This window comes from Phyllobates terribilis, unplaced genomic scaffold (assembly GCF_046119375.1).
Source record: "Phyllobates terribilis strain yellow unplaced genomic scaffold, ASM4611937v1 Scaffold_13__5_contigs__length_258822181, whole genome shotgun sequence".
Lineage (NCBI taxonomy): Eukaryota > Metazoa > Chordata > Amphibia > Anura > Dendrobatidae > Phyllobates > Phyllobates terribilis.
This window is the reverse complement of record NW_027362773.1, coordinates 189450334-189475919: the sequence shown is the minus strand read 5'-3', so window position 1 is coordinate 189475919 and position 25586 is coordinate 189450334. Positions and strand designations below refer to the sequence as shown.

Below are 25586 nucleotides of genomic sequence, written 5' to 3'. Positions count from 1 at the left end.
AGATAATAGTTTAAAGGCGGGATTAAAAGCAACCAATGATAATCTGCTACATGGGCGGGGCTCCAAAGATATCCAATGAATGAGAAGTATATACCGCCTAAGGGGGCGGGGTAATGTTTCGTGACCAGGCAGACGTAGAAACCAGATGTTGAGGTGTTGCGATGGAGTCGCCTAGTGATGACGTCACCAGAAGCCCACACAGGCTTCCGTGATATGATTGGTTGGTTTGAAGACGCGGGCTGTTTAGCGCCATGGCTCCGACGCCCGGGAGCGCCAGGAAACGTAGCCGGCAAAGGTGATGATATGGAGCCCCCCCCCCCCTTCCCGCGTGATGGATGGAGCCCCCCCCCTTCCCGCGTGATGGATGGAGCCCCCCCCCTTCCCGCGTGATGGATGGAGCCCCCCCCTTCCCGTGTGATGTATGGAGCCCCCCCCCTTCCCGCGTGATGGATGGAGCCCCCCCCTTCCCGCGTGATGTATGGAGCCCCCCCCCCCCTTCCCGCGTGATGTATGGAGCCCCCCCCCCCTTCCCGCGTGATGTATGGAGCCCCCCCCCTTCCCGCGTGATGTATGGAGCCCCCCCTTCCCGCGTGATGTATGGAGCCCCCCCTTCCCGCGTGATGTATGGAGCCCCCCCCTTCCCGCGTGATGGATGGAGCCCCCCCCTTCCCGCGTGATGGATGGAGCCCCCCCCTTCCCGCGTGATGGATGGAGCCCCCCCTTCCCGCGTGATGGATGGAGCCCCCCCCTTCCCGCGTGATGGATGGAGCCCCCCCCTTCCCGCGTGATGGATGGAGCCCCCCCCTTCCCGCGTGATGGATGGAGCCCCCCCCTTCCCGCGTGATGGATGGAGCCCCCCCCTTCCCGCGTGATGGATGGAGCCCCCCCCTTCCCGCGTGATGGATGGAGCCCCCCCCTTCCCGCGTGATGGATGGAGCCCCCCCCTTCCCGCGTGATGGATGGAGCCCCCCCCTTCCCGCGTGATGGATGGAGCCCCCCCCTTCCCGCGTGATGGATGGAGCCCCCCCCTTCCCGCGTGATGGATGGAGCCCCCCCCTTCCCGCGTGATGGATGGAGCCCCCCCCTTCCCGCGTGATGGATGGAGCCCCCCCCTTCCCTCGTGATGGATGGAGCCCCCCCCTTCTCTCGTGATGTATGGAGCCCCCCCCTTCCCTGGTGATGTATGGAGCCCCCCCCTTCCCTGGTGATGTATGGAGCCCCCCCCTTCCCGCGTGATGTATGGAGCCCCCCCCTTCCCTGGTGATGGATGGAGCCCCCCCCTTCCCGCGTGATGGATGGAGCCCCCCCCTTCCCGCGTGATGGATGGAGCCCCCCCCTTCCCGCGTGATGGATGGAGCCCCCCCCTTCCCGCGTGATGGATGGAGCCCCCCCCTTCCCGCGTGATGGATGGAGCCCCCCCCTTCCCGCGTGATGGATGGAGCCCCCCCTTCCCGCGTGATGGATGGAGCCCCCCCCCTTCCCGCGTGATGGATGGAGCCCCCCCCTTCCCGCGTGATGGATGGAGCCCCCCCCTTCCCGCGTGATGGATGGAGCCCCCCCCTTCCCGCGTGATGGATGGAGCCCCCCCCTTCCCGCGTGATGGATGGAGCCCCCCCTTCCCGCGTGATGGATGGAGCCCCCCCCTTCCCGCGTGATGGATGGAGCCCCCCCTTCCCGCGTGATGGATGGAGCCCCCCCCTTCCCGCGTGATGGATGGAGCCCCCCCCTTCCCGCGTGATGGATGGAGCCCCCCCCTTCCCGCGTGATGGATGGAGCCCCCCCCTTCCCGCGTGATGGATGGAGCCCCCCCCTTCCCGCGTGATGGATGGAGCCCCCCCCTTCCCGCGTGATGGATGGAGCCCCCCCCTTCCCGCGTGATGGATGGAGCCCCCCCCTTCCCGCGTGATGGATGGAGCCCCCCCCTTCCCGCGTGATGGATGGAGCCCCCCCCTTCCCGCGTGATGGATGGAGCCCCCCCCTTCCCGCGTGATGGATGGAGCCCCCCCCCTTCCCGCGTGATGGATGGAGCCCCCCCCCTTCCCGCGTGATGGATGGAGCCCCCCCCTTCCCGCGTGATGGATGGAGCCCCCCCCTTCCCGCGTGATGGATGGAGCCCCCCCCTTCCCGCGTGATGGATGGAGCCCCCCCCTTCCCGCGTGATGGATGGAGCCCCCCCCTTCCCGCCTGATGGATGGAGCCCCCCCCTTCCCGCCTGATGGATGGAGCCCCCCCCTTCCCGCGTGATGGATGGAGCCCCCCCCTTCCCGCGTGATGGATGGAGCCCCCCCCTTCCCGCGTGATGGATGGAGCCCCCCCTTCCCGCGTGATGGATGGAGCCCCCCCCTTCCCGCGTGATGGATGGAGCCCCCCCCTTCCCGCGTGATGGATGGAGCCCCCCCCCTTCCCGCGTGATGGATGGAGCCCCCCCCTTCCCGCGTGATGGATGGAGCCCCCCCCTTCCCGCGTGATGGATGGAGCCCCCCCCCCCCCGCGTGATGGATGGAGCCCCCCCCCCCCCGCGTGATGGATGGAGCCCCCCCCCTTCCCGCGTGATGGATGGAGCCCCCCCCCTTCCCGCGTGATGGATGGAGCCCCCCCCCTTCCCGCGTGATGGATGGAGCCCCCCCCTTCCCGCGTGATGGATGGAGCCCCCCCCTTCCCGCGTGATGGATGGAGCCCCCCCCTTCCCGCGTGATGGATGGAGCCCCCCCTTCCCGCGTGATGGATGGAGCCCCCCCCTTCCCGCGTGATGGATGGAGCCCCCCCCTTCCCGCGTGATGGATGGAGCCCCCCCTTCCCGCGTGATGGATGGAGCCCCCCCCTTCCCGCGTGATGGATGGAGCCCCCCCCTTCCCGCGTGATGGATGGAGCCCCCCCCCTTCCCGCGTGATGGATGGAGCCCCCCCCCTTCCCGCGTGATGGATGGAGCCCCCCCCCTTCCCGCGTGATGGATGGAGCCCCCCCTTCCCGCGTGATGGATGGAGCCCCCCCCTTCCCGCGTGATGGATGGAGCCCCCCCCTTCCCGCGTGATGGATGGAGCCCCCCCTTCCCGCGTGATGGATGGAGCCCCCCCCTTCCCGCGTGATGGATGGAGCCCCCCCCTTCCCGCGTGATGGATGGAGCCCCCCCCTTCCCGCGTGATGGATGGAGGCCCCCCCTTCCCGCGTGATGGATGGAGGCCCCCCCCTTCCCGCGTGATGGATGGAGGCCCCCCCCCTTCCCGCGTGATGGATGGAGGCCCCCCCCCTTCCCGCGTGATGGATGGAGGCCCCCCCCCTTCCCGCGTGATGGATGGAGGCCCCCCCCTTCCCGCGTGATGGATGGAGCCCCCCCTTCCCGCGTGATGGATGGAGCCCCCCCCCCCGTCCCGCGTGATGGATGGAGCCCCCCCCTTCCCGCTTAATGTATGGAGCCCCCCCTTCCCGCTTAATGTATGGAGCCCCCCCCTTCCCGCGTAATGTATGGAGCCCTCTGCTCCCCCCCCGTGTGATCTATGGAGCCCTCTGCTCCCCCCCCCCCCCCCGTGTGATCTATGGAGCCCTCCGCTCCCATCTGTGTTAGTTATGTAACGGATCTGTTTGTGAAATTCCTCCTACCGGAATAATGGAGTGTGCAGGTGTGAATGCAGGCTGAGCCCACACAGGATGTAACCACATCTGCAGTGAAGGGAAGAAGCCAAAACCTCCTAAGACCCTGTACACACCTCCCGCCTGTTTATAACTGCTAGAGGGAGAAAAAAAGGACGTGCAGTAAAGTCGATGCAAACTGATACCAACGTGTAACTTCCCGTTTTAGAACTGATCCTTTTATTCAAAACAAGTGATTCTTATCAGCAGGAGATTATCACTACTAAATCTTCTGCCAGTTAGTCCTCCATATTTATTATCTCTGTATAACCCCACCCACACCACTGATTGGCAGCTTTCTGCCTATGAACAGTGTACACAGAGAGTTGCCAATCAGTCATATGGGTGGGGTTATACATGGATCTGCAGCAGAGAAAACTGTGGTTTTTATCAAAACTGCAGCAAACAGCCCAGTAAGTGACACATCGCTAGAATCAGGGTCTCTATCTCTATATTATGCTGCTCACAGATTACATAGTAAAATCCTGCTGACAGATTCCCTGTAAAGTTCACCATGGATCCTGGCCGCACCAGCTGTTTAATGACTTTTAAAAGGCTGTTCCTTGTGGGACACTTCTCAGGATATGGCTGCAGTGTAAGAGTTCTTTGTTCCGTCGCCTCAGTGACTCCTGAACTTCGTGTTGTCCCTCGTTTGTCTCCTGCTCATATTTTCATTTTGCATTTCCAGCATTGCCGCTATGGATGAATGCACCCTCGAATTTCTAAAACGGATAATTGCACGGATATGTTTTGCCGATGTCATGCCCATACTGAAGACCTGGGGGTTTCTGGCAGAACGGGACCTCCAGTCACTGACTATAGGGCATCAGAAGGAGACTCTGGTCATGGAAGTCGTTCATCTCTGCGAGGTAACCCCGGATTAGTGAACCCAGTGATCGATCTAGTGTGATCCGCTTCATGAAAGTCAAGTCGCCCTGACCCTCAACCTCTATAAAGATGCATTATCAAATTAAAAGGAAGCTAATTTTGTACTAATTTAGCTAGAAAACGACAAGGACAGATTGTATTTTTATAGCACCATATCTCGTCCAGTACCTGCCTTACATCTGCAATCACCCCATGTAATGGTAATTTCTTTTTTTTTTTTTTCCTCTCCCCAGAATAGAAAGGGTACAATGGATCACGTGGTCGACCTGGATATCGTGTGTAAGTGATTTGTTAAATATTAATAAATGACATTTTCCCTTTGTTTCCAACCTGTGACTTTCCTGCTCTTGAAAAACTACAACTCCCAGCATGCCTTGGCAAGCGAAGGTACAAGTTGCTTTGCACATTCACGGCTGATTGGGAGGGGGGTGGCTAATAGATTTTCATATACACTAGACTAGCGTCTTCTGAAGCCATTGAAGAGCTGGGCTGACAGTCTACACAGTGTTCCAAATTATTATGCAAATAATATTTTCTCAGATTTTCCCAAATTACCTATATGAATTGCAGTCATTGTAATTTTCCAGCCAAATAACTATTAGAGTACAATTGAAAGGTTTTTGTACAAACTGCCTATGATAACAGTATATTTTTTAAAAAATAAAACACTCAAAATGCATGTTCCAAATTATTATGCACAGCAGAGTTTTCAACCTTTTCATTTTAATAAAGAACAAAAAAATGGTCATTTTTGAAATTATAAGCATTAGCAGGTTATTACAAAGTGAAATTAAACCGTTTTCAACTCAAAACTTTATTCTAGGTGATGTTACATTTGCACATAGGACCCCTTGTTCGAAAGGAGCTTCTGAACTCTCTCGTCCATTGAATTTGTCAGGTTTTGGATGGTTTCTGCTTCAATAGTTTTGCATGAGGACAGAATACCCTCCCAGAGCTGTTGCTTAGATGTGAACTGCCTCCCGCCATCATAGACACTCCTTTTGATGATGCTCCAGAGGTTCTCAATGGGGTTGAGGTCAGGGGAGCATGGGGGCCACACCATAAGTTTGTCCCCTTTTATGCCCATAGCAGCCAGAGATGCAGATGTGTTATGTGCAGCATGAGACGGGGCATTGATGGTGATGTGTGTCAGGGCTCTTTATATCACTGTAAGCAATTGCAGACACCTGTGCTAGATAGTTTGACAGGTGTGTCCAATGAAAGGCAAGACTACTTAAGAAGGCTGTCCCACATTATTAAGCAGCCTACATTTTCTGGCAAAATGGGAAAGAAAAAAAGGATGTGTCGGCTGCTGAGAAGCAACAAATTGTGGAGTGTTTAGGTCAAGGCATGACTACAATCAACATTGCCAAGACACTTCATCGTGATCATCGCACAATCAAGAAGTATGTAGCTGATTCACAGTACACACGTGTGCGTGCTGATAAGGGAAAATTGAGGACTCTTTCCTACAGGCAATTACGTCAGGTTAAAAGAGCAGCGGCAAAAAAGCCTTGTCATAGCAGTAGACAAGTTTTTGAAGCTGCTGGTGCCTCCAATGTCCCCCGAACAACAAGATGCAGGGTCCTTCAGAGGTTTGCAGCTGTGCGTAAGCCATCCTGTCGACCTCCTCTATCCACTGCACACAAGCAGAAACGGCTCCAGTGGGCCAAGCAATACTTGAAGACTGACTTCAAAACTGTTTTGTTCACCGATGAGTGCCGTGCAACGCTCGATGGTCCAGATGGATGGAGTGGAGGATGGCTGGTTGATGGACTCCCCATGCAAACACGGCTACGGTGCTAACAAGGAGGAGGTGGAGTAATATTTTGGGCTGGAATCATGGGGAAAGAGATTGTCGATCCCTGAAGGCGTAAAGATGAACTCCATAATGTATGTTGAGTTTCTCAAACAGCACTTCCTTCCACGGTTCAAGAAGAACCGTGCATTCCGCAGCAAGATCATTTTCATGCATGATAATGCCCCGTCTCATGCTGCACATAACACATCTGCATCTCTGGCTGCTATGGGCATAAAAGGGGACAAACTTATGGTGTGACCCCCATGCTCCCCTGACCTCAACCCCATTGAGAACCTCTGGAGCATCATCAAAAGGAGTGTCTATGATGGCGGGAGGCAGTTCACATCTAAGCAACAGCTCTGGGAGGGTATTCTGTCCTCATGCAAAACAATTGAAGCAGAAACCATCCAAAACCTGACAAATTCAATGGACGAGAGAGTTCAGAAGCTCCTTTCGAACAAGGGGTCCTATGTGCAAATGTAACATCACCTAGAATAAAGTTTTGAGTTGAAAATTGTTTGATTTCAGTTTGTAATAATCTGCTAATGCTTATAATTTCAAAAATGACCATTTTTTTGTTCTTTATTAAAATGAAAAGGTTGAAAACTCTGCTGTGCGTAATAATTTGGAACATGCATTTTGAGTGCAGTTTGAGTTTTTTATTTTTTTTTAAATATACTGTTATCATAGGCAGTTTGTACAAAAACCTTTCAATTGTACTCTAATAGTTATTTGACTGGAAAATTACAATGACTGCAATTCATATAGGTAATTTGGGAAAATCTGAGAAAATATTATTTGCATAATAATTTGGAACACAGTGTAATGTGCATGGAGGCCTTCTGACTCTCCTCCGACAATTGTCCCATTTCGGACTGCCGATCCTTTTGTTCTTGGCGAGGTAAGCCACTAACAGAAGAATGTGCTAGCGACTCTCATAGGAAACAGAAGAGCACGCGGCAGAGCGGGCACTCCGGTGTTTAGGGCACTCGGCAGAGTAGGCGCTCCGGTGTTTAGGGCACTCGGCAGAGTAGGCGCTCCGATGTTTAGGGCACTCGGCAGAGTAGACGCTCCGGTGTTTAGGGCACTCGGCAGAGTAGGCGCTCCGGTGTTTAGGGCACTCGGCAGAGTAGGCGCTCCGATGTTTAGGGCACTCGGCAGAGTAGACGCTCCGGTGTTTAGGGCACTCGGCAGAGTAGGCGCTCCGGTGTTTAGGGCACTCGGCAGAGTAGGCGCTCCGGTGTTTAGGGCACTCGGCAGAGTAGGCGCTCCGGTGTTTAGGGCACTCGGCAGAGTAGGCGCTCCGGTGTTTAGGGCACTCGGCAGAGTAGGCGCTCCGGTGTTTAGGGCACTCGGCAGAGTAGGCGCTCCGGTGTTTAGGGCACTCGACAGAGCGGGCGCGCTTGGGGCACTCGGCAGAGAGCGGGCGAGCTTGGGGCACTCGGCAGAGCGGGCGCTCCGGTGTTTGGGGTAGTCGGGAGAGATGGCTGTAGGCTGAACCATCATTCTATGGGTATAGACCGATGTACTTGATATGCTGGATAAAGTTGCTCTAGTTCTCCATTATAAGTGACGGTGTCCAGTGGAAGAATTCTTCTGTCCATGATATACAAGGAGTTAATTGCCTGATATGCTTTTTTTTGTTTGTTTTTTTGGGCTCAAACAGATAACCATGCCAAGTCAAATATGAAAAAATGGGACGTGTTAGAAATGTCCGAGCAATCAGGTAAAAAAATCAAACATCAAAGCTCCATCTGGTGTTTGGTACAAATGGATGCTGTCCATGTTCCATCATGACAGTGGGATATTGTGAGATAGCATCATATCCGACGACAAGCCCGAAAGAGAATCTTTTAAAAAAGCTATATATTGTAAGATTGGGCTGCACCTTTAAATCATAGCTGCAATTCTTCAAGACCACAATGCTGTATGAAGAAAATACCCTTAACATTAAAAGAGTTGTCCTCTACTCTGACAGCCCCTTCTCAATCCCTGTTTCCCCCTTTAAAACAATAACACTTATACTCACCTCTGGTGTTGTTCTAGTGCTGTCGGTACTCACTCTCCAGGTGCTGGTGTAACATTGTCTCGCAATCCCTGAGACCAAACAGCGCTGGCTTCACTCTCCTTGCTTTCAGACGAATCACATACATCCGGAGGAAATGAGAGAGCAGCCGCCAGATGTATGTGATACGTCTGAAGGCAAGGAGAGTGAAGCCAGCGCTGTTTGGCCTCAGGGATTGCGTGACATAATGTCACACGAGCCCCCAGATAGCCAATGTCGGCATCGGAGGTGAGTATAAGTGTTATGATTATACAAAGGGGAAACATACTTATTGAGAAGGGTCTGTTTTGTTGTTTTTAACATTCCCAGATCAAGTGTCACTGTTCCCTGATGAAATGCAAAACCTCAAAGAAAAAAAAATAATCTGTGTCCATTGAATGTTTTCCGATACCAGAACACTTTGACAATAACAATTAACTCCATCTTTTCTTCTTTTTTTTTGCAGACTCTGAGATGAATTTTGCAGACGCCTCGAACTTCATGGCGTCTTTCAAAAAGTTTATCTTTTCAATTCAGAAAAATGTAAGAATTCATGTCTGTGTGTGTTATAACATCATTTCAATAAATATCGCTGATATTGGAAAGTTACTTTCATAGACTAAGAGGTTGTCTCATTCTATGCATTGGTAGTAAAAGTTTTTACACCAGTGGTTAATTGGACGGGTCCAAAACCCAAAACTGTACTACTAGGATGATGGCGCATCTGCACACATGTCTAAATGCATGCACCTGTCCTGTGACGTTGTGCACTGGTATATACAGATGCAAGCCGCAGGTATCATGCACATGTCCTAACCTGATGAATAGGACAGGTACATGTCACCTGCAGATTGTCCATGTTCCCTGGTAGAGGAGTTCAGACACAACATCATCGGCAGCACTCTCGTCTGGACGCGGGAGTGAGCGGAGCTGGAAACTGAGCCCGCATCTTTCCTCGCACTTGATGGCTGATTTAATCAGCCATCAGGGGCCTCTAACAGCCGGTAGTTGAATCCACTGACAGCAGCGTTTAACGCCCGTCACAAGTCCCTCCCATCACACTCCTGTCACGTGGTCGCAAAATTACGGGGTTTTTTTGGTTGCCGCAACATTGCAATAAGAGGTGGTGAAAACCTTATATCTACCCCAAAATGGTATCAATGAAAACATCAGCTCAGGGTGCAAAAAAAATAAGTGGAAAATGACGACAAACAAACTTTTTTTTCATACAAATTTCAGAATTTTTTTTTTGCACCACTTACAGTAAATTGAAAATACACTACACATGTTTGGTTTCTAAACAACAAAAAAAGGATGCTGAGAGAAGGTAAAAAATATATTTATTGTGGATGAAGGGACACTGAATAAAATTACCTTTATTGCAAAAAAAAATATTGTATGTATACATAACATATTAAATAATTACACAACAGCATTAATCCATTATGAAGTACGTGTGTGTATATATAGATGATATAGATATTATATTAATGACCCGGTAAAAAGTGGAGTGCTAGCAGCTGAAAAAGAAATATATAATCATAGACCCTATGAGGAAGATATTTTATGGATAGCGTTGCTCGATCAATAAGGATTCATTGAATGTGGCGTCAAACCCCGACGCGCGTTTTGCATAAAGGTCTGGTCCGAAACGCGCATCAGGGTTTGGCGCCCATTTTTATCAGTATTTATAGTACTAATTTATATTGATATGTGTGTTTTTCTGTCTTTTGATACATTTGCTTTAATGCTTGGTATCGATGTACCCACACTGACCTGGAGAATCCTATTCCTAGGTCAGTTTTACCATATAGTGACATGGTAAATAAAATAAAAAAAAGAACAAAACAATAATTGTGGAACTGCACTTTTTTTTGCAATTTCACTGCACTTGGGATTTTTTTTTTCCATTTTTCAGTACCTTATGTGGTAAAACCAATGGTGTCATTCAAAAGTACAACTCATCCTGCAAAAAACAAGCCCTCGTACGGCCATATTGACGGAAGAATAAAAAAAAAGTTATGGCTCTAGGAAGAAGGGGAGAAAAAAACTGAAAATCGCCCCGGGGGTGAAGGGATTAAACAGATGGCCACAACAGAATATTATATGGAAAAATAATTCAATCTCCTCTTGCTTTCAGGTAGCCATTCACTTCAGAGAATTTGGAGATGCCTTGTGGATCCGAATAGCTTGGGGGAAAGATTACATGAAGCCTAATCAGTACCGGCCGTCCTTTATCGTGTACCATACACAGACCCCTTATGTCTTTGTCGCATGCCTTACAAAAACCCAGCGGCCAGTGGTTTGTCAGGTAACCCCCTTACTTTTTTTTTTTTTTTTTTTTTTTTCTTTTGACTTCGCCTTAAAGGGGTATTCCCGTCTCCAAGATCCTATCCCAATATGTAGTAGGTGTAATAATAATAATATTAGCAAATATCACCAGCCATGGATACCTAAGGTCCTGCAATGCCTGCACATGAGGAAAGAGACATAGCGAATCAGAAAAACTATACTACATTTCTAATTGGAGATATTTGCTAATATTATTATTATTACACCTACTATATATTGGGATAGGATTTTGGAGATGGGAATACCCCTTTAAGTTTTATTTCATAAATCATTAGTATCCATGAAAATAAGCAATTTTGTGATATACAGTACAGACCAAAAGTTTGGACACACCTCATTTAAAGATTTTTCTGTATTTTCATGACTATGAAAATTGGACATTCACACTGAAGGCATCAAAACTATGAATTAACACATGTGGAATTATATACTTAACAAAAAAGTGTGAAACAACTGAAAATATGTCTTATATTCTAGGTTCTTCAAAGTAGCCACCTTTTGCTTTGATGACTGCTTTGCACACTCTTGGCATTCTCTTGATGAGCTTCAAGAGGTAGTCACCAGAAATGGTTTTCACTTCACAGGTGTGCCCTGTCAGGTTTAATAAGTGGGCTTTCTTGCCTTATAAATGGGGTTGGGACCATCAGTTGTGTTGTGCAGAAGTCAGGTGGATACACAGCTGATAGTCCTACTGAATAGACTGTTAGAATTTGTATTATGGCAAGAGAAAAGCAGCTAAGTAAAGAAAAACGAGTGTCCATCATTACCTTAAGAAATGTGAAGGTCAGTCAGTGCGAAAAATTGGGAAAACTTTGAAAGTGTCCCCAAGTACAGTTTCAAAAACCATCAAGCGCTACAAAGGAACTGGCTCACATGAGGACCGCCCCAGGAAAGGAAGACCAAGAGTCACCTCTGCTTCTGAGGATAAGTTTATCCGAGTCACCAGCCTCAGAAATTGCAGGTTAACAGCAGCTCAGATTAGAGACCAGATCAATGCCACACAGAGTTCTAGCAGCAGACACATCTCTACAACAACTGTTAAGAGGAGACTTTGTGCAGCCGGCCTTCATGGTAAAATAGCTGCTAGGAAACCACTGCTAAGGACAGGCAACAAGCAGAAGAGACTTGTTTGGGCTAAAGAACACAAGGAATGGGCATTAGACCAGTGGAAATCTGTGCTTTGGTCTGATGAGTCCAAATTTGAGATCTTTGGTTCCAACCACCGTGTCTTTGTGCGATGCAGAAAAGGTGAACGGATGGACTCTACATGCCTGGTTCCCACCGTGAAGCATGGAGGAGGAGGTGTGATGGTGTGGGGGTGCTTTGCTGGTGACACTGTTGGGGAGTTATTCAAAATTGAAGACATACTAAACCAGCATGGCTACCACAGCATCTTACAGCGGCATGCTATTCTATCCGGTTTGCTTTTAGTTGGGCCATCATTTATTTTTCAACAGGACAATGACCCCAAACACACCTCCAGGCTGTGTAAGGGCTATTTGACCAAGGAGGAGAGTGATGGGGTGCTACGCCAGATGACCTGGCCTCCACAGTCACCAGACCTGAACCCAATCGAGATGGTTTGGGGTGAGCTGGACCGCAGAGTGAAGGCAAAAGGGCCAACAAGTGCTAAGCATCTCTGGGAACTCCTTCAAGATTGTTGGAAGACCATTTCTGGTGACTACCTCTTGAAGCTCATCAAGAGTGTGCAAAGCAGTGTTATCTATTCTGAAAACTGCATTGTACCTCCATGTTACTTGCAATGCTCTGCCGCTAATCGCTGGTATATATTTCTCACTCATCTACGTTGTTTAATCCATGATACTTTAAGGTCATCACACTTACTTTAACAGTTTATGATCCATGTTGAGTTTCCAGTCTGTTTTTTTTTTTCTGCAGTTTTATTGTCTCCTGTTGTCTTAAGCTAGTTGATTGATTGCTAACGAGTTAAATCTGTGTAGATCTAAGCAGATTCGTCACTATATATTGAGGCATAGTCAAGGGGCAGCATTTATGCGGGGGCATTTATGCATACTTTATCGAAGTGCCTTGGCAGTTAGATATGGCAGTTGTACAGGGCAGGAGACAGGTAAGACATTGAAACAAACTTGCTTCCAGGTCATCTGTTTTGCAAACCTTATTCACCATTTATATTTGTGCCATTTACGTTCTGGCTGCTACAATCATCCACATTCACCATTCTCCCACAAATTCTGCACACTTCATATTAACCCCTCTCTCCTCTCCTATGTACAGCTGTCATGCTCTCTTCACAATGTTATACCAGGCAGATCCATTCATTTCCACCATACAACACAGGAAACGCTCTCACAAATCACTCAATCATCTACTCACTCTTTGTATCTTCCTTCTCTTAGTCGCAGGTGATATTTCTCCTAATCCAGGACCCTCCAGTAATAATAACACTTACCCTTTCCCTCTTACATTCAGAAACCCTGCTAATCTCATTAATATTCCCTGCATATCGTCTGTCTCATTCAGCTGTGCCCTTTGGAATGAGCGCTCAGCATGTAATAAACTCTCTTACATCCATGACTTTTTCCTCTCTAATTCCCTCAACCTTCTGGCTCTCACCGAAACCTGAATCCAGCAGTCAGACACCACCGCTCTGCTGCTCTCTCATATGGTGGCCTACACTTCTCTCATACCCCGAGACCTGACAACAAATCAGGTGGAGGTGTTGGTCTGCTTCTTTCAACAAAATGTACTTTTCAGGTTATCCCCCCCCCCAGTACCCTCCCTTATCTTCCCTTCTTTTGAGGCCCACACAATCAGACTCTACCGGCCCTTCTCCCTGTGAGTGGCCGTTGTCTATCGCCCTCCAGGTCCCTCTCGTCAGTTCCTGGATCACTTTGCTGCCTGGCTTCCAAATTTTCTATCCTGCGACATCCCCACGATAATCATGGGAGATTTTGACATCCCAATTGGCGATTCTCTTTCCCCATCTGCCATGCATCTGTTATCGCTAACCTCCTCCTTCGGCCTTTCACAGCTTGTTAATTCTCCTACACATGAAGACGGGAACACCTTGGACCTGATCTTCTCCCGGCTTTGCTCACTACAAGACTTTACTAACTCTCCCCTACCACTCTCTGACCATAATCTTCTTTCATTATCTGTCAAGAACTGTGAGGCTACTCAAGACCCCCCCCACTTTCCACACTTATAGAAATATACGGGCCATTAACACCCAGAAATTTATGAAAAAGTTGCAATCATCATTAGCCCCAATCTCCTCCCTCTCATGTCCCGACTCTGCATTGAAGCATTATTATGAAATATTGCTATGCGCCCTGGATGAAGCCGCACCTCCTACACAAAGAAAAATTCGGCATAGACGGCGACAACCCTGGCACACGCCTCAAACACTTCTTCTCCAGCGGTGCTCCAGGTGCGCTGAACGGCTGTGGAGAAAATCTAATCTGCCAGAAGATTTCCTCCATTATAAATTTATGCTGAAAACATAACTCTGCGCTTCACCTCTCCAAACAAACCTACTTTAACAATCTCATCATCTCACTTTCCAATAATCCTAAACGACTCTTTGACACGTTTCATTCTCTCCTCAATCAAACGGCCCAGGCCCCAATCACCGACCTCAGTACTGACGATCTGGCCAATTATTTCAAAGAAAAAATTGACCATATCCGACAGGAAATTTTCTCCCAATCCCCAAATGTTATGCACGCTCTCCCCTGTCCCATTGTATCTTGCTCACTTTCTGACTTCGAACCAATCACGGAAGATGAAGTGATCAGGCCCCTTGCATCTTCTCGCCCTACCACCTGCACCAGTGACCCTATTCCCTCACATCTCCTTCAGTCCCTTGCTCCAGCTGTCACCACTCGCCTAACTAAAATTTTCAACCTTTCCCTCTCATCTGGTATCTTTCCCTCTTCTTTTAAACACGCCGGCATACATCCATTACTTAAAAAAACATCCCTTGGACAGAACTGCACGGCCAACTACAGACCTGTTTCCAATCTTCCCTTTATCTCTAAACTCCTGGAACGCCTGGTCCATTCCCATCTAATCCGCTATCTCTCAGACAACTCTCTTCTTGACCCTTTACAATCTGGTTTCCGCTCTTTACATTCTACTGAAACTGCCCTCACTAAAGTCTCTAATGATCTACTAACAGCTAAATCTAATGGTCCCTGCTGATTCTCCTTGATCTCTCTGCAGCATTCGACACTGTGGATCACCAGCTCCTCCTCACTATGCTCCGCACTATTGGCCTCAAGGACACTGTTCTCTCCTGGTTCTCCTCCTATCTCTCTGACCGCTCCTTCTCTGTCTTTTGCCGGCTCCTCCTCCTCCTCTCTCCTTCCCCTTACTGTCGGGGTTCCTCAAGGATCAGTACTAGGCCCCCTTCTTTTCTCCTTATACACCGCTCCTATTGGACAAACAATCAGCAGATTCGGTTTTCAGTACCATCTCTATGCTGATGACACCCAATTATACACCTCTGCTCCGGACATCACCCCTGCATTACTACAAAAGACCAGTGATTGTCTTTCTGCTATGTCTAACATTATGTCCTCCCTCTGTCTAAAACTGAATCTGTCAAAAACTGAACTACTCGTCTTTCCTCCCTCCACTAACCTACCTGTGCCCGATATTGCCATTTCCGTTTGTGGCTCAACCATTACTCCCCAGCAACAAGCCCGCTGTCTTGGGGTCATTTTTGATTCAGATCTTTCCTTCACTCCTCACATCAAATCACTTGCTCGTTCATGTCATCTACACCTCAAAAACATCTCAAGAATCCGGACTTTTCTCACCTTTGACTCGGCAAAAACTCTTACTGTCGCTCTTATTCATTCTCGACTACTGCAACTCTCTACTTATCGGTCTCCCTCTTACTAAACTCTCCCCTCTCCAATCCGTCCTTAACGCAGCAGCAAGGATCATATTCCTCGCCAACCGCTACACCGATGCCTCTTCCCTGTGCCAGTCATTGCATTTGTTACGCATCCAATATAGAGTTCAATTTAAACTTATCACGCTTACCCACAAAGCGCTCCATGCTTCAGCACCGCCCTATATCTCCTCCCTTGTCTCAGTCTACCACCCTACACGTGCCCTCCGTTCTGCAAATGACTTAAAACTAAAATCCTCCATAATCCGAACTTCCCACTCCCGTCTCCAAGATTTCTCGCGTGCTGCGCCAATTCTTTGGAATGCACTACCCAGGACCGTTCGATTAATTTCCAATACCCACATTTTCAAGCGGACCCTAAAAACCCATTTCTTTAGACTGGCGTATCGCTTCAACACCCTATCTATCCCAGTTTTCCCCCATATTAAAATCTTCAATTTCAGGTTCATACCAACCATGCACATAATATCCTCGGTCAGGACTGCACACATACTGGCTGGCGACCAGTCCATGTATTATTTATCCTATATAGTATATCAAGGCTGCATTATACAATATATGTACACTTTACCTTTTGTGTCTCCCCCATTTCCTCATAGACTGTAAGCTTGCGAGCAGAGCCCTCACTCCTTTTGATATGAGATATGCTTATTCTGTATTAATTGTAGAAGTCCCCCCTAAAATTGTAAAGTGCTGTGGAATTTGTTGGCGCTATAAAAATAAAAATTATTATTATTATAAAGCAGTCATCAAAGCAAAAGGTGGCTACTTTGAAGAACCTAGAATATAAGACATATTTTCAGTTGTTTCACACTTTTTTGTTAAGTATATAATTCCACATGTGTTAATTCATAGTTTTGATGCCTTCAGTGTGAATGTACAATTTTCATAGTCATGAAAATACAGAAAAATCTTTAAATGAGAAGGTGTGTCCAAACTTTTGGTCTGTACTGTATCTTATCAGATAAATCTGCTTCTTTCTCTTCCTGCAATGATCTTTCACTCTACAGTCATGGCTATAATGAGTATTCAATGACAGTTGGTGCTTCTAACATTCTATGGAGGAGGGAGGAGCTAGAGGTGGAGCATTCTGCATAGAACTTTGTAAGCACCAACTGTTATCTCTTATCTTAGTCTGTATTCACTGGAGACAGATTTTACCTGTGAACTGAGGAGTCTGACAATAATTAGGGGGACAAAGAAAGGGATTTCTCTGATAAGATCATATTTTAAAGTTTCTTATTTTTATGTGTACTATTGACTTATGTAATAAAAAAATAAATAAATAAACCACAATCACTTTTTAAATGTGCCTCTTACAATGTCCGTATAAGATAATGTTTATTCTGCCATCTTGGTGTGATATTACTTTCTGATAGCTGTACCTTTTTCTTTGTTCTCACAGGGTCTTTTATCGGCTACAAAGTACTGCAAAATCAGGGAGATGGACCTAAAAAGTCGGTGTTTGGAGTCCTTGAAGGACATTGTATTCAAGCGATTTACTCAGGTAAGCAAAAGCTCACGTATGTAGCCAGCTGACTTGTCTGATACTTGTAGTCCCCTTGTACTTAAACACCATTCTCACTGTTTGTCATTGACGACTATGGACCACCTACAGATGAAAGTATACGCACTTGTCGGTGTGTTCTTATAAAGTGTAATTGCCTGTTCACTAGTAGATTGGTGGGGGTCTACACAACTGGAGTGGTGGTCGAGCACTCTGCCCTCTCCGGTAACCTCATTATTTTATCCGCTACTATTATTACCAGATGTGTTTCTGAGACCAATTTTTGGTTTTTCGTTCTTTCAGGCCTGGTTCTAGACGTCTTCAGCAGGTGGGAAAATGTCCTCAGGAAATCCTGCGTCATGAACGGCTGCGTGAGCAGGTAAACGCTACTATATGGATTTCTTTCCCACCTACTGTCAAAACTTTAGAATCACTTCTGAATAGATAAAAGTTAACGTGCACTTTATAAGCTCATAGATTGCTGATCTGTTTCTGTGATCGGCAGTATCTCTACCCTTGTGTCGCCATGACAGTACTTAGAATCCTAGAATGTTCTTGTTGGAAGGGACCTCCAGGGTCATCGTGTCCAACCCCCTGCTCAATGCAGGATTCGCTAAACCATCTCAGACAGATGTCTGTCCAGCTTCTAAAGACTTCCATTGAAGGAGAACTCACCACCTCTCGTGGCCGCCTGTTCCACTCATTGATCCCCCTCACTGTCAAAAAGTTTTTTCTAATATATATCTTCTCCCTTTCAGTTTCATTCCATTGCTTCTCGTGTTTCCATGTGCAAATGAGAATAAGGATGATCTCTCTACACTGTGACATCCCTTCAGATATTTGTAGACCACCATTAAGTCTCCTCTTAGCCTTCTCTTTTGCAAGCTAAACATTCCCAGCTCCTTTAACCGTTCCTGGTAGGACATAGTTTGCAGTCTGCTCACCATCCTTGTAGCTCTTCTCTGAACTTGCTCCATGTCTTTTTTTTTTTTTTTTTTTTAAATGTGGTGCCCAGAACTGGACACAGTATTCCAGATGGGGGTCTGACCAAGGAGGAGTAGAGGGGGATAATTACTTCACGTCATCTAGACCCTATGCTTCTCCTAATACATACGAGAACTGTGTTTGCCTTTTTTGCTGCTGCATCACACTGTTGACTCCTGTGTAGTCTGTGATCTATTAGTATACCCAAGTCTTTCTCACACGTGCTGTTGCTTAGTTCTATTCCTCCCATTCTGTAGATGCTTTTTCATTTTTCTTACCCAGATGTAGGACTTTGCATTTCTCCTTGTTATAAACCATTCTGTTAGTTGCTGCCCACAGTTCCAGCTTGTTTAGATCTTGAATCCTCTCTCTCTCTTCTCTAGTGTTTGCTATCCCTCCTAGCTTTGTGTCATCAGCAAATTTAATCAGTTTACTGTCAATTCCTTCATCTAAATCGTTGATAAGGATGCTGAACAGCACAGGGCCAGGACAGAGCCTTGTGGTACCACACTAGAGACGGTCGCACATCCAGTTGGAAGACTATTTATGAGCACTCACTAAGCCAGTTATGAATCCACCTAATAGTTGCCTTGTCCATTCCATAGTTGGACTTGTGGTCCTGTCTTCTGCTCGGTACCCAAAAATGTACTTCGTAATTGCTGTGTCTTCGGCTAGATGTGCACAGCGACTTGGAACTACATAATCTCCTGGATCAGAGCTGTTATAAGGACAACACTGTAAAAACAAAGAGGGAATATATTAATGGGGTGGTCTCAGATTTGAAAGTTGTTGCCTGTCCATGAGATAACTTCCTCATTTCTGGGAGTCTGACCTCTCCGATCCTGAGAACCCGGGCTTTCCTGTGTGAATTTATTCATTTATTGTACTCTCTTATATAGCACCAATAATTCCACAGACATCATCACTGTCCCCATTGGGCTCACAATCTACATTCCCTATGAGTATGTCTTTGTAGTGTGGGAGGAAACCGGAGAACCCGGAGGAAACCCACGCAAACACGGGGAGAACATACAAACTCCTTGCAGATGTTGTCCTTGGTGGGATTTGAACCCAGGACCCCAGTGCTGCAAGGCTGCAGTGCTAACCACTGAGCCACCGTGCTGCCCAGTGAATGGAGTGGGGCTCAGTCTTGCCCACCGCTGCTTAATTCATTCTTAATGGGACTGCGCTCGGTTGATCTTTGGCACTGCCATGGGAATGAATGGAGCGGAAGTGCACGATTGACCTTCACCCCATTCAGAGCCCCTGTTCTTGGGATCGGTGGGGCTCCCAGGGGTTCAACCACCAGCAGTTGAGAATGGACATTTTTCTTTACATTAAATCCAGATGGAAAATTTTCTGTGCTTGCGCCCATTGGAATTAGGGCGAAGTGATACTTAAACATAGGGAATTCTTGGTACCTCTGTAGTTTTTTAATAGTTTTGTAACTTTTTCTATCCCTAAGTGTTTACAGAGTATTTTTAATTTTCTCCTCTTTTTTTTTTCTTTTTTCTTTTATATATTTATAGCCATTTCAATCATATCAGTCAAAATCGGCTCCAGAGGAAATCTACACACCCACAACTGGTAAGGGACCTCCGATTGTAACCTTTTGGGGGGTTTATAGACCAGAACCGTGATTATGATGTCTGCACGTGCCTCTGACCAAGTCCATCATCCATGATAACAAAGGGAACCTGTATAGCAAAGACAGGGAGGACTCGTTATACAATGGTGCTTTAATGCTATATGTGATATAATCTGCTTTTTTTTCCCCTTACCAGTAACTCAAAGAGCAGATTATGAAACAATGAAAGAAAAAGCGCACGTACGTCATGTGATGCTGGAAACATTCGGAGACGGCCCTCTTCCAGTGCTGGACTGTGCAGAATATAATGTAATTACAGCTAAGCTTTCCATAGAAAATGTATTTTTAATTCAAGACATTTGGGGAGGATAGATGGATATATATCCATCTATCAGATAGCGAGTATCATGCTGGCAAAGGGAAATCCGATACTACATAATTTAGCTGATACTTCTTCCTGCAATCTGTCGGGTCAGTATAAAAATAATAGATATGCAGTAATAAAAAAAATCTATATATGTGTGTGTGTGTGTGTGTGTGTGTATACACACACACACACATATACACACATATACACACACACACACTAGATGGTGGCCCGATTCTATTGCATCGGGTATTCTAGAATATGTATGCGGCCGACCGGGCGCGACTAATCAGCGAAGCAGTGTTTAAATGGGTTGTGCACTACTTTAAATTAACCCCCCAATGTATCCCCCCGGGGCCCCTAATGAATTTTGGAGGACCGGGGAGCGAGGCCTCCGGTCGGGGTACTTCTGCTGCGAGCTGCCGGGAGATGACCGGCTAGCACAGGGTGAGGGTGAGCCGCTAACGGCCACCATCTTGTTCTGAAATCCCGCGTCGCTGATTGGCCGCGGCCTGACCAATCAGCGACGTGTGATTTCCTGGACAGACAGACAGACGGGATAAGACAATTATATATATATATACAATAGATATACACTGTGTTCCAAATTATTATGCAAATAATATTTTCTCAGATTTTCCCAAATTACCTATATGAATTGCAGTCATTGTAATTTTCCAGCCAAATAACTATTAGAGTACAATTGAAAGGTTTTTGTACAAACTGCCTATGATAACAGTATATTTTTTAAAAAATAAAACACTCAAAATGCATGTTCCAAATTATTATGCACAGCAGAGTTTTCAACCTTTTCATTTTAATAAAGAACAAAAAAATGGTCATTTTTGAAATTATAAGCATTAGCAGGTTATTACAAACTGAAATCAAACAGTTTTCAACTCAAAACTTTATTCTAGGTGATGTTACATTTGCACATAGGACCCCTTGTTCGAAAGGAGCTTCTGAACTCTCTCGTCCATTGAATTTGTCAGGTTTTGGATGGTTTCTGCTTCAATTGTTTTGCATGAGGACAGAATACCCTCCCAGAGCTGTTGCTTAGATGTGAACTGCCTCCCGCCATCATAGACACTCCTTTTGATGATGCTCCAGAGGTTCTCAATGGGGTTGAGGTCAGGGGAGCATGGGGGTCACACCATAAGTTTGTCCCCTTTTATGCCCATATCAGCCAGAGATGCAGATGTGTTATGTGCAGCATGAGACGGGGCATTATCATGCATGAAAATGATCTTGCTGCGGAATGCACGGTTCTTCTTGAACCGTGGAAGGAAGTGCTGTTTGAGAAACTCAACATACATTATGGAGTTCATCTTTACGCCTTCAGGGATCGACAATCTCTTTCCCCATGATTCCAGCCCAAAACATTACTCCACCTCCTCCTTGTTAGCACCGTAGCCGTGTTTGCATGGGGTGTCCATCAACCAGCCATCCTCCACTCCATCCATCTGGACCATCGAGCGTTGCACGGCACTCATCGGTGAACAAAACAGTTTTGAAGTCAGTCTTCATGTATTGTTTGGCCCACTGGAGCCGTTTCTGCTTGTGTGCAGTGGATAGAGGAGGTCGACATGATGGCTTTTTCACAGCTGCAAACCTCTGAAGGACCCTGCATCTTGTTGTTCGGGGGACGTTGGAGGCACCAGCAGCTTCAAAAACTTGTCTACTGCTATGACAAGGCTTTTTTTGCCGCTGCTCTTTTAACCTGACGTAATTGCCTGTAGGAAAGAGTCCTCAATTTTCCCTTATCAGCACGCACACGTGTGTACTGTGAATCAGCTACATACTTCTTGATTGTGCGATGATCACGATGAAGTGTCTTGGCAATGTTGATTGTAGTCATGCCTTGACCTAAACACTCCACAATTTGTTGCTTCTCAGCAGCCGACACATCCTTTTTCTTTCCCATTTTGCCAGAAAATGTAGGCTGCTTAATAATGTGGGACAGCCTTCTTAAGTAGTCTTGCCTTTCATTGGACACACCTGCCAAACTATCTAGCACAGGTGTCTGCAAATGCTTACAGTGATATAAAGAGCCCTGACACACATCACCATCAATGAGTTTAACTGACAAACAAAAAAATTCTTCCCTTATCACTCCTAAACACTTTTTGCATAATAATTTGGAGCACAGTGTATATATAATGTACAGAACAAAAGTTTGGACACACCTTCTCAAGAGGTAGTCACCGGAAATGGTCTTCCAACAATCTTGAAGGAGTTCCCAGAGATGCTTAGCACTTGTTGGCCCTTTTGCCTTCACTCTGCAGTCCAGCTCACCCCAAACCATCTCGATTGGGTTCAGGTCTGGTGACTGTGGAGGCCAGGTCATCTGGAGTAGCACCCCATCACTCTCCTTCTTGGTCAAATAGCCCTTACACAGCGTGGAGGTGTGTTTGGGGTCATTGTCCTGTTGAAAAATAAATGATGGTCCAACTAAACGCAAACCGGATGGAATAGCATGCCGCTGCAAGATGCTGTGGTAGCCATGCTGGTTCAGTATGCCTTCAATTTTGAATTAAATCCCCAACAGTGTCACCAGCAAAGCACCCCCACACCATCACACCTCCTCCACCATGCTTCACGGTGGGAACCAGGCATGTAGAGTCCATCCGTTCACCTTTTCTGCGTCGCACTAAGACACGGTGGTTGGAACCAAAGATCTCAAATTTGGACTCATCAGACCAAAGCACAGATTTCCACTGGTCTAATGTCCATTCCTTGTGTTCTTTAGCCCAAACAAGTCTCTTCTGCTTGTTGCCTGTCCTTAGCAGTGGTTTCCTAGCAGCTATTTTACCATGAAGGCCTGCTGCACAAAGTCTCCTCTTAACAGTTGTTGAAGAGATGTGTCTGCTGCTAGAACTCTGTGTGGCATTGACCTGGTCTCTAATCTGAGCTGCTGTTAACCTGTGATTTCTGAGGCTGGTGACTCGGATAAACTTATCCTCAGAAGCAGAGGTGACTCTTGGTCTTCCTTTCCTGGGGCGGTCCTCATGTGAGCCAGTTTCTTTGTAGCGCTTGATGGTTTTTGCAACTGCACTTGGGGACACTTTCAAAGATTTCCCAATTTTTCGCACCGACTGACCTTCATTTCTTAAAGTAATGATGGCCACTCGTTTTTCTTTACTTAGCTGCTTTTTTCTTGCCATAATACAAATTCTAACAGTCTATTCAGTAGGACTATCAGCTGTGTATCCACCTGACTTCTGCAGAACACAACTGATGGTCCCAACCCCATTTATAAGGCAAGAAATCCCACTTATTAAACCTGACAGCGCACACCTGTGAAGTGAAAACCATTTCCGGTGACTACCTCTTGAAGCTCATCAAGAGAATGCCAAGAGTGTGCAAAGCAGTCATCAAAGCAAAAGGTGGCTACTTCGAAGAACCTAGAATATAAGACATATTTTCAGTTGTTTCACACTTTCTTGTTAAGTATATAATTCCACATGTGTTAATTCATAGTTTTGATGCCTTCAGTGTGAATGTACAATTTTCATAGTCAAGAAAATACAGAAAAATCTTTAAATGAGGTGTGTCCAAACTTTTGGTCTGTACTGTGTGTGTGTATATATATATATCTATATATGTGTGTGCAATAATAATAAACTAGAATATATACATTAGTTGTTTATTATTGCGCATATATATATATATATATATATAAACACACATATATGCAATATTAATTAACAATACATTAGTTTATTATTATTGCATATATATATGTGTATGTAATAAATATATATATTTACATACACACATATATGCAATAATAACAATGCAATAATACAATATAAAAAATATATATATATATATAGATACATACACACATCTAGTTGTTTTTTAATATTATTGCATTTTTTTCATAACTCCCTCAGCATGCTGCAATTTTTTAATACTGCCCCGAGACTTTGCCCGCACCTTCCTCGCTATCTGACATATACACTTTTTTTCTCTTATTTCCATTATCAAACAGATGGTAACTGCGTTCACTGGGAATCCTGATATTGCTAATAAAATCGAGCCTTTCCGGTGTGTGGTGAAGCTCTCCAGTCCTCATCTTCTGGAGTCGGTCAGATCCCTGGCGCATTCAGGTAACGCGAAGACCATGTCTAACTCCTTCATACTGATGACTTATAATGAGGTATAATCTGTACCTTGTCTCCATCCTCAGGTTTAGCAGATGCTCGTGTTTCCAAGCTTATCACCGCTATACCTGATAAAGGAAGGAACTTATTTAAGGTCTCGGAAAAGAAGCACTCCTCTAGCTTCCAAGCCGTCAAGTAATGACAACTCCTCAACTTCCGAGCACCCGGCAAACTCCAGGCTAGTACAGGAGCAAGGGCGAAGCAAGAAGGATCCCAATTGTACTGTTTCTGCTTTCTGTGATCTTTTCTCCATCTCTGACCCCGGCCCTTGTCTGTGAGGTATCAGAAGGGACACAAGAAGGTTTTCCAACATGTTGAAAATCTCCTTGTGAGATATATAGTGCTGTCCAATCTATTTTTTTTTTTCACTGCCATTTTAATATTTACATTTGGAATTAAAAAAATATTATCTGGCCGGTCCCACAATTTATTTTTTAGTGCAACTCTTTACATACTATATCTATAATTTTTATTATTTTTTTTAGTTTTTTACCGAGCGACTTAGAGATAGACACATGGAAGTGGCAGCGGTGTTTTGTTTTCTCTTTTTGTTTTTTAACGTTCTGGTTATAATTTACACAAGCACATTATATTGTTCATTTACTGTTTTATTGGAATTTTTGGATGTTTTTGTTAAAGCAGTTTCCCAATATTAATTTTTTTTTTTCTACTGCGCAAATAACAAACTGCTCTTTACTAAACCAGCACGATCTCTCCCCCTCCGCCTGCGGTCTGTTATCAGATGTCACAACTTCAGCACCTGACCGCTGCAGCTAGTTATTGGGCTTGTCCTGACTACATCAGCATCACTGAGGAGCCCAGTGATTGGCTGCAGCGGTCACTTCTGCTGTTGTGACGTCACAGATGCAAGGAAAACATCGCTGGTGCAGCAGAGCTAAATAAACTCTTCCGGACAAACCTGGGGGGAAAAAAAAAAAATCTGGGGGAACTCCTTTTAAAAACTTGTGAGGGTACTAATTTTTAATAAAATGTTTTTTCTTTTTTTCTTTTGCACTTGTTTTATCATTATCAGATTTACAGCTACAACTATAAAGGAGTTGGGTAGTCAGCGCACTCCATATCCTAAGAGGAAATAAGCTTCTATACATTGTCTCTCCAAGCTCCCCCTGATCGGAGGCTTTGGAGACCACCTCCTTCATAGGATCACAGGGTCTTCTCACCTGGGTCTATGTCAGACCGGCCCCATCTTTTTCCATCACGCTTTTTGTGCAGCCGGGTTTCTGTGCAACGCTGTAGATAACACTAAAGCTTCTATACTTTTTGCGTTTTTCCATACATCCATGACTTGTACATTTTATACGTTGTGTCCGCCACATGCCACGTCTTTGTCTTTGTACC

At 46.3% G+C, this 25586-nt stretch overlaps 1 protein-coding gene across 1 annotated transcript; it reads left to right on the top strand.

The window, feature by feature from the left end:
• The first annotated feature begins 103 nt into the window (after nt 1-103).
• CENPN (centromere protein N) lies at nt 104-24640 on the top strand. The gene is made up of 11 exons (XM_073659138.1): nt 104-295; nt 4316-4496; nt 4749-4794; nt 7983-8042; nt 8827-8903; nt 10501-10671; nt 17021-17122; nt 19636-19693; nt 19891-20003; nt 24056-24173; nt 24254-24640. Exons 1-11 carry the CDS (start codon nt 252-254, stop codon nt 24364-24366), a joined length of 1083 nt encoding a protein of 360 aa, XP_073515239.1. The 5' UTR covers nt 104-251; the 3' UTR covers nt 24367-24640.
• The last annotated feature ends 946 nt before the right edge of the window (nt 24641-25586 follow it).

What these genes read in the sequence shown, in the direction of transcription:
- CENPN (XM_073659138.1), top strand. Translation starts at nt 252, where the DNA reads ATGGCTCCGACGCCCGGGAGCGCCAGGAAACGTAGCCGGCAAAG. An exon ending in AATCTACACACCCACAACTG is followed by an intron (nt 19,694 to 19,890) that starts GTAAGGGACCTC and finishes TCCCCTTACCAG; the next exon opens with TAACTCAAAGAGCAGATTAT. An exon ending in CAGATCCCTGGCGCATTCAG is followed by an intron (nt 24,174 to 24,253) that starts GTAACGCGAAGA and finishes CTCCATCCTCAG; the next exon opens with GTTTAGCAGATGCTCGTGTT.